Source organism: Eupeodes corollae, chromosome 1 (genome assembly GCF_945859685.1).
Source record: "Eupeodes corollae chromosome 1, idEupCoro1.1, whole genome shotgun sequence".
NCBI lineage: Eukaryota > Metazoa > Arthropoda > Insecta > Diptera > Syrphidae > Eupeodes > Eupeodes corollae.
The window spans coordinates 280,226,719-280,235,804 of NC_079147.1; the positions used below are offsets into that span (position 1 = coordinate 280,226,719).

General features: G+C 29.6%; 1 protein-coding gene across 1 annotated transcript; it reads right to left on the bottom strand.

Annotated features, from left to right (window-relative positions):
* Positions 1–705: 705 nt before the first annotated feature.
* Positions 706–4,308, bottom strand: LOC129939936 (cuticle protein 7). Its single transcript, XM_056048124.1, has 4 exons — positions 4,035–4,308; positions 1,631–1,747; positions 1,392–1,481; positions 706–1,125 (listed from the first exon to the last, which is right to left on the bottom strand). Exons 1-4 carry the CDS (start codon positions 4,062–4,064, stop codon positions 913–915), a joined length of 450 nt encoding a protein of 149 aa, XP_055904099.1. The 5' UTR covers positions 4,065–4,308; the 3' UTR covers positions 706–912.
* Between the last annotated feature and the right edge of the window lie 4,778 nt (positions 4,309–9,086).

Consider the following 9,086-nt stretch of genomic DNA (forward strand, 5'->3'; position numbering starts at 1 on the left):
TGAAAAAAAGCCTAACGTAAATCGGCTCAAATCCAAATTTAAAGCCAAACGATCCAATGCTTTTTACTGTAAAGGACAGGACAGACAGACAGACGGACAGAATCAGGAGACCTACTTTTTTAGACTTCTCTACCATCGTAGTGTCATGTTTGAATAAAATCTTGAGTTCGACATTTTTACGAATGCAAAACTTGTCATATAGTTCCTATACGTCGCAAGTACAAATTATTTAAAAGCAGAAGACGTATTTAAATTATAATGTAATACAAATTAGACTCGGAATCTGTAAAATAAAATACATTTTCCTTAAAAAAATATAAGAACAGAAAAATACAAGAAAAGAATAATTATTATTATGTTGCTTTTAAAATCAACGTTGTATCATTTAAACGTTGCGTTATTGCATTGCCCTAAAAATATATTGAATTTTTGCAATTCAGTGTTACCTACACTTTTACGTGGGTCCTCTATATAATTAATAAATATTGTATATGCCTTTGAGTCAAAAATCAGAACCGTATACATCTACCTATTTGTGTGTAACTTAATAATCACCTTTTTTACCATTTCGATTCATTTTAATTAAATCCATATAACCATCTGAAAACAATCAATAATAAAAATTCCAAAAAGCATTAAATTCAACCAGAAATCATAGAATGATTGCTTTTGCCTCAAATGAATAAATGTACAAAAACACAAAGGTTAAATTTAATTTTCTTTTTATTTCAAAATACAAAAATTAAAACAATATGTTTTGTTGTTTTATAAACGAATATACATAGATTTTAAAAAATAAATCATTTTAAATTTTTCTTTCAGAAGATGCGGGTCTGTTTTTTCGTTTTTCTTGTTTTGTTAGAGTTGAATATAAGGAATGACTATAAGATTGCATTTCTTTTAACCTGTCATTCAATTTTCATAGGTCACGTCCGCATGGAATCCAGTCTTCCAATCAGCAGTATATCGCACAACTTGGGTACGTCCATTAGGCAATGCTACACGATATTCACCTTCTACAACATCACCATTGCTACTTGCTTTGTGTGAATAATCATTTGCAGTTGCAGCATCTTTAACTGAATAATCAAATTCGTATGGATTTCCTGGCACATGAACGTGGTCCTACGAGTATTATAAAGAATAAACAGAATTAAAATAAGAAGTTATAAAAAAGTAGAGAGCTAAAGTATTGTGAAGAGGTTTTGAAAATGAAGAAAATTTAAAAGACTTTTAGAAATATTTTTCTTGAAATTTGTTAAAGGCCAAAACCTACACTTATCAGAAAAATGACTTTTTTTGTCTAAAGTTGTCTACATTTTGTGTGTTAAAAACACTTCATGTTATCAACAATAAATATTTGTTTTTGAAGAAGTTTTAAAGTTACTTACATCTGCAGGAGATCCTGGTGGAGAAGGTCGAGGTCCGGGGCCTGGGCCTGGGCGAGGACCGCCTGGTGGCTTAGGACCACCTGGTGGTGGCTTTAAGAAAAATTAGGATTTAAGCATTAAATTTGGGGAAAATTCAATTTTATTAATGGAACCTTTTATCGCATCTGTGATTTTAATTTAAATGAAACGCAATATAATATAATATACGAGTGAAATATTTGTTTGTTGAAAATACTTACTGAAAATTTTTCTTTTGGCTCTGGATATGAATATCCATTTGTAGTTGGTGGAAGATATGTGTTCGAGCCAGGAGCAAGTTGAGCACATGCAAATGAAAGCACGCTTAATGAAATTGCCTAAAATGATATTAAATTATAAATTACATATATAAAGGTTTTTAACTTCGCATGAAAAGCTATTAAAATTATTAAAATTTTTTGAATCGCTAATTGTTCAAAATTTTTAGAATTTCTACGTTTATTTTTTCATAGGAATATTTTTTTTTTTATATAAAATGTCTAATAATAAATAATATTAAATTAATATGAAAATATTTAAGACGAAACAAAGATGTTAAATGGTCTAAAAGTTCTGAATATTTAAATGCGATGAAAAAAACATGTTTAGATTAATAATTTCACATTCTTGATGTATGGCTGCTAAAATAAACTCTATAATTTACAAAACATCCTCAACTTGATTCAAAATTATGTAAATATTGGATATAAAAAAAAATTTTTTCTATGTCAGTTAACAATTTAAAATTAAGCTAAGGAATGAAAAGTGATAAAAAATGTAATTCATTTAACAAAATTGAATTGTTTTATGTAGTTCCTGGGAAGCTTTGATAAGTTGATTTCAAGTCAGAAAGTTATATTTGTCAGTTTATTCGATAAATAAATAAAGGTGTTTTTGTGGCAAGACTGTAAGAAAAATTTAGTCGATAGTTTTCTTTTTAAATAAAGAAGAGTTCAAAAATTATTAAATATCGATTTTCGACTAAGATTTCCTAAAAAGAAAGACTTAAAACTCCTTTCAAAAATATGGTTGATAACATTTGGTAAATTTATAAAAAAAAATACCCAAACCATAATACAAATTCTACTAAATTGATTTAAAACCTCGAATATCAGAAAAACTGCTTAACCTTCAATTTTTGAATTTCTTTTATTGACTATTTGGCTATTATCTACAAAAAATATCATTTACAAATTTTTAAAGGAATAAATAAGAGGGCTTAATTAAAGTACAACAAAATTTTACCAATTTGTATATGACTTAGATTTTGTAATGCGTTTTTACCATATTTATAATTTTATCCACCAGAATTTGAGATTTAAGGTAACCGAAAATTTATTATTTTGTAAGCTTTTAGCTATAAATTGGTTGGTTGTTTTTGTTTGAACACATTTTTTTTTTAATTTTTAAGAGATTCATTTAAGTTTCCATTAAACACAATTGAAAGTTTATTTTCAAAATCATCATCAAAAATTAAATAAATTCATATAAAAATAATAAATATTATTTGAAATTTTTTAAAAACATCTTGAATTTAATAAAACTACCCTCAATTCAAACATTTATAAAATAAAAATAAATATTTGCTTAACATAATAAAGCAATCATTATGTGTTTATGTGTTCATTAATTCAGCAATAAACCATGTGTCATAAAATTCAAATACTTCAGTAGGTTCTATTTTTAAGAACAAGCATATACTGATAAAAATTAAATTAATAACCCAATAATAATAAATTTAACTAGTTTCTTGTTTGTAAAATAAAACTACTTTTTAAGACATTGAATAGATAATTAAAAAACATAATCAAAATCATTGAATTAAAGTTTTAATGTATCTTTAATTACAATAACATTAAGAAATCACCAATTTAAAATAATTTTTACATCGTTTTATTATGTTTTTCATTTTTTTAAACATGTGTAATCATAATTATCTTACGTCAATAAACAAAAATATTTAAGGATACACTTGGGCGTATGTGGAACATTTTTTTTCAATATACCAATTAAAGATATTGATTGTTTTAATCATACAAGGACTTTTAATTAATATATATGCAAAGGAAAAGAATAAGTTGAATATTTTAAATAATTCAAGCCAAAGAAAATGCAAACAATTCTGAAAAATGTTCTAAAATTATTTCATTTAAGTTTTCTTATGATTTGAAAATGCTGAAGCTAAATTATATGCATCGAATTTTTCTCAAAAATAACATAAGACTATCCTTTATTTTGATTGCTGTATGATGTTGAACTTACATACATTTTGAAAGGAATTCAAATTTTGATAATTTTTGGAAAAGAAGAAATGTATTTAAACTGCTATTTACGTACAAACAAAATATTTTTTTTGAAGGATACTATGATCTATTGCTCTTGCTCATTTATTAAATATCCTTTAAGCCTTCTGAACAAAACAACTAAAAACCACTTTATCAAATTATTTTTTCCACACCTTTTTGGAACAAGAATCAAAATATTATAGATTTTTATATTACCATTACAACGATTTAATGACAATATTATTTTTTCCACAAAACTGAGCACTTTGCATATTTTTTCTTCATATTAATTAATCCAACATATAAATTTATTTTATAGTCAATCGTAAAATGTACTCACAATGCAGCCAATTAATTTCAAAGACATCATTTTTAATTAATTTAAAGAACTGTTAAAATGTTGATTAGTGTGTATCCTTTATTGTTATTATTTGTTTGTTTTCGTATTTATTTTTTGTTTGCTGTATTTTTTGTATTTTCAAATGATCTACATTAGATTCACTTTAAACTTTTTCTCTTGAAGTTTAAAAATTACAAAATAAAGTTAGATATATAGACGAAAAATAACGTTAGCAGTAACGATTAATCCCGAATCACGACTTGAATTAGGGTTCAATAACGCGATGCAAGTCTTTTTATAAAGATCGTCACCAAAAAGCACTGGAAGATGAACGCAAATTTCGTATAGGTATGATGTTATTGAGAAAAAATAAGAGCTTCATATTATAAGCTAGGTAGAGTTTGTTAGATGCTTTAAACAATACACAAACTATCTAAGAGATCACACAATTGCATAGCAATTGTTTTGAGCCAAAGTACTCATAGTACTTTAGCCAGAGTCGCATCAATCCAGCATACGAAAGTTTTGATTAAAAGAGGCGCAAGCTCTTCAAGGGCTTACAAACGATGTGAAATTACTAAGAAATGAGTTTAACACCAACCTCCCATAAAGTAGAACTATTCCTATTTTTCGGAAATAAATATTCTAAATTGTCTTAAACATGAATTTAAAATCTTACAAGAAAGTGTAACCATTTCAACTGCTGAAGCACTGCAGTCACTATTCTTCAGATTTAGCAATTAAAAATTCCCTTTATACGTAATTTAAGGAACATTTTAACGACCCTGTTTAGTTGCATAAAATTTCCAAATACTTGAAAAATTATGGAGGGATCGTTGTGTAAAAAAGAAAGTAATCTTTACCCAAAATATAATAAGGACAAAATATCGTTGAAATGATATCATTTTATAGAACTGTTCGATTTGATTTGACAGTTCTTCGGAAAGAACATAGAATTATTTCCTTACACTGAAACAATGTCAAACACTAAAGTAGTATTCACATGAGCGCGACCAACGAACGACGAATGAATTACAAAATGTGAGTTTATATACGTTTGAAGACATATTTCCACACAAATTCTTAACAAAACGATAGCAATATAGTTTCTATTTGATTTATGATACATACTTTTACTTTTCAATATAATATATTAATAAATTTAAGAAAACAAATTTATTCGTCGCGAAAAATATTATAGTTGATACGAACTGTCAAACTTTATTCGCGTTCCACATTATCCACACTCGCAACGAATAAAATAATCGCGCGTACTTAACCTAAAAATCATTCTTATTTTGGTTTCGGTGGTGAATGGTGTTCGGCTGTGGCTTCATTCGCGACGAATTAAAAACTCTCATGTGAAAGAAACGTCAAAATCGACGAATATTCGTTCATTCGTTGGTCGTTGGTCGTGCTCATGTGAATAATACTTAACTCAACATTCCATATTCCAGATCATTGAAACACTATTTTGCAGAATCTAATTTCTGTGAAAATTCAATCAGTTTACAAAATAAAACTATTTATTTGTAAATTTCATAAAATATTTCTTAAACCAGTCCATTTAGGATCGTAGCAAGGTCCCTGTTTAAAATAAAGTGAAATTTTTATGAAGCTTCGCTCAAAATAATTGAATATTCCTGAAAGTATTATCCTGGTAAAAAAACAATCCAAAGTTATAATTTTTGACCGAACTGTGCCTCCTTCAAATGTGACAGAGACAAAGTGTTATCGATATTTGTTTGTTAAAATTCATTTTTGATAGATTTAATCTCTAGAACTGTTCGATACATAGCAAATGACATTTCCTTGAATTGTCAAACTCAAATGCAATGCAAACAAAATTTTGCATCTTGCGATTTTCATTCCTAAGAGGCAATTTTGAACAAGCTTTCCACACATATTAGGTAGTGAGTCAGCTTGTTTTAAATGAGTCTTTTGTCGCGACAAAACAAAACCAAACCTAAACCTAATCAATAAAGTCCTAGTTTGTCAAGTTTTTTTTGCTTGTTTTTCCATTCGTATTGGAACCAAATTTAGTCATGAAATTCAACTGACAAACTTGGGTTATCAGCAATAATTGCATTTGCAGCATCATTATTTCCATTCGAGCGTGGATTAGGCTTCAATTTCTTCAAATTTCTTGACAATTCCACAGCGTTGTGCAAGGCTTTTATAGTAAATTGAAATTTTAAAACGATTTTTAGTTGGTAAGTAATCCAATGTAGTATTTATGTCCTCTTTACCTCAAAACGTCGGTTAATAAATAAATAAATTGGGTGGTGCAACAGTCCGTTGGGAACCAGGGCCTAGTGAATTACAACTCTCAACCATTCCTCTGTGCGAGTACTGTTGTCAGGAATGGTAATGGTAGTATCCGTGGCATGATGGTAAATGCGATGGACTGTCATGCCAGAGGTCCTGGGTTCGATCCCTGCCTGTGCCATCTAAAGTCTTTTTCACGGGTACTGCCTCTTGCGAGGAATTGACAAATTCTCCAAGAGTAATTATTGTCATGAAAAAGTGCTTTTTCAAATTAGCCATTCGGATTCGGCTTAAAACTGTAGGTCCCCTGAATTCTTGACAAATCGTCGGTTATGGAGAAATAAATTTAGAATAAAACTATAATTACATAATTTTGATGTTTCAAGTTATCACATATGTGCGTACTCCTGTCAATTTATATATCTTGTCAAATTTAGAGTAAATTCTTTTATTTTTTAGAAAAAAAAACTACAGTATTCCCAGCTTAATTGCCCTGGTCATTTTGTCAGATTTGTCGGTCAATTGTCTAGATGATTCAATAAACGGAATCCTGTTTAATTGACCAATAAAATAAAATATTATCTCAATTATTGCCACCGAACGACGCGAAGATCAAAACTGAAATTTCAAATCACAGAAAACAAATAACAGGGAGCTGTCATTTTGTAATTTGTTATAAAGTTAGCACTGCTGTCGATTTCAGTGCTTCCAAGTCACAAAAACTTACTTCGATTATTAATACATTTATTGATTTTGGCTTGTTTCAGTTTGTAACTTGCATTTTTTAAGATCAATTAACCGTATTTATAATTCAAAACTGGGATTTTTTGGGTCAATTAAGCGGGAAAATTAATTCGCTTAAGCGAGGTGCAATTAAGCGAAAATCACTCTATCACTGTATGATATAGTGCCAAAGGAACACTTCCGGATTTCCAAAACAAAAGGACAGTATATAGCAAAATAATGACATTTAACGATTTGTTTGCAAGCGCGATGCTCGTAGTTAACATGTTCTCTTCATGATACAACAAATTTATCTTTAAAAATACTATCGACCGATTTAAATCTTTCGTCCATGAATGCGTTGACAGTTGACAATACATTATGAACACACCCTTACAGAGAATCAATGTATTTTTAATTAGTTTTTAATTTTAACCTCTGTTCAGACAAATTGAGTATTGCAAGGTTTTCAATAAATCAATTTGCCAATTGTAAAAAATGTAGATAGAACTTGCCCTTAAACAATCAGGCTCCCATCGAGAATGAGAACGCCCCTGAGACTTAAAACTTAACTCGTATATAGCAATCCCAGAGCCAGATCCGTGATAATTATCTCACTCATAATCATATTCATGACTATCTTAAACATAACCATCAGCATCATTATCATCAATGGAAGTTAGATGAGCTTCAGCATGTATTTGAATTTTGGGCACAGCTCGCTCAGCTCGGGTTGGTTGAATGATGCGACAGCGACGACGACGCCAACGAGAACAACTATGAGTACGACTATGACTGGAACTCTGGGGATGGAATACCGGCGGCGCGCATGCGGTGTTAGAGTATCTTGTAGTTGCGAAGTGATGATCAGAATTTTTATGGTCGTCTTTGTAAAACTCTTTTGTTGTGCCAATTGAGGAATTTTTTCTATCTAAAGATTTTCCACCTTTAAGCTGAATATTTGACGTATGTAAGGGACGAAAAGAGTCGAGAGGGTAGCTAAGCGTTAAACTCTCAAGCTTTGAGCTTCCAGTAGTTCGCTCCAAACAAAAAATGTATCTTCTTTTATAAAGAGTGAGAGAGCAAATATCATGGTTGTAATTAATTGAATATAGATTGCTTTCGTATGTTCACAGCTAATACTGGGCTAACACACAAGATATACAAATCTAACTTCGACGAGCATAATCGACTCGTATAGGAAAAAAAATAAAATTGATAAACTATCTATAAATATATTAATAAAAACAATTTTTACTTCAACTTCATGTTGGTTGTATCTCATATGTAAGTACTTGGAGCTAGATATGTTGCTATTGCTACCTCTGTGATGATGATGAGTTGGTAGTTTGTTGGAAATGTTGAAAACTGAGAGACTGAGTATTGAACTTGAAAACGGAAAAGGTTAGTTTTAAGGTCATGACATTTATGCTTGTTCTTCAGCAGAAAATGTCATTATATCGAACATTTCAATGAACAAAACTGGTCCAGCTCCAATAAAATGATGTTGAATTGAAGATTTAGATTCGAATTATATGAAAATAAAGCTTACCTTTATGATAAATGTGATATTTAGATTTAATGCAAAAGAACTCTTTGCTTTGCTACAACTTTATAAATACTTTATTTTTGTGCATCTAGATAAATCGAGGTAAGTTCAGGTTGTATACATGATGATGATGAAGATGATGATCATCATTATGATGATGGAGGATGTGCGCTTTTGGTGCATTGCACAGGCTGGTATCTTGTGGGTTGTGGTATGTAATGTACCTTAACTGCCACCAACCTACTGGTTCATTGGTAATTATGAGAACAAAAATTTATTAAAGGAAAGAATGCGAATAAAAACATACTGTTTACTTCTTCTCGGGTTTTTGTTTTGTTTTTCTTGAGATTTGAACTTCTCGATTAAATTTGATTTGCATTTTCTGCTAATCGGAAGATTAATGCGAGTATCGGCTTTGGATATTGATGAAGAAGAATGCATTGACAAGTTGCGAGCCTGTGATGTGGATTTAGCTGGTTTTATATATTTATTTATATTTATAGATTTTCTAT

Coding starts and splice junctions, on each gene's coding strand:
- LOC129939936 (XM_056048124.1), bottom strand. CDS start 4,064: ATGATGTCTTTGAAATTAATTGGCTGCATT. Junction 1,748..4,034: donor TGAAATTAATTGGCTGCATT/GTGAGTACATTT, acceptor ATATCATTTTAG/GCAATTTCATTAAGCGTGCT. Junction 1,482..1,630: donor AGCCAAAAGAAAAATTTTCA/GTAAGTATTTTC, acceptor TTTTTCTTAAAG/CCACCACCAGGTGGTCCTAA.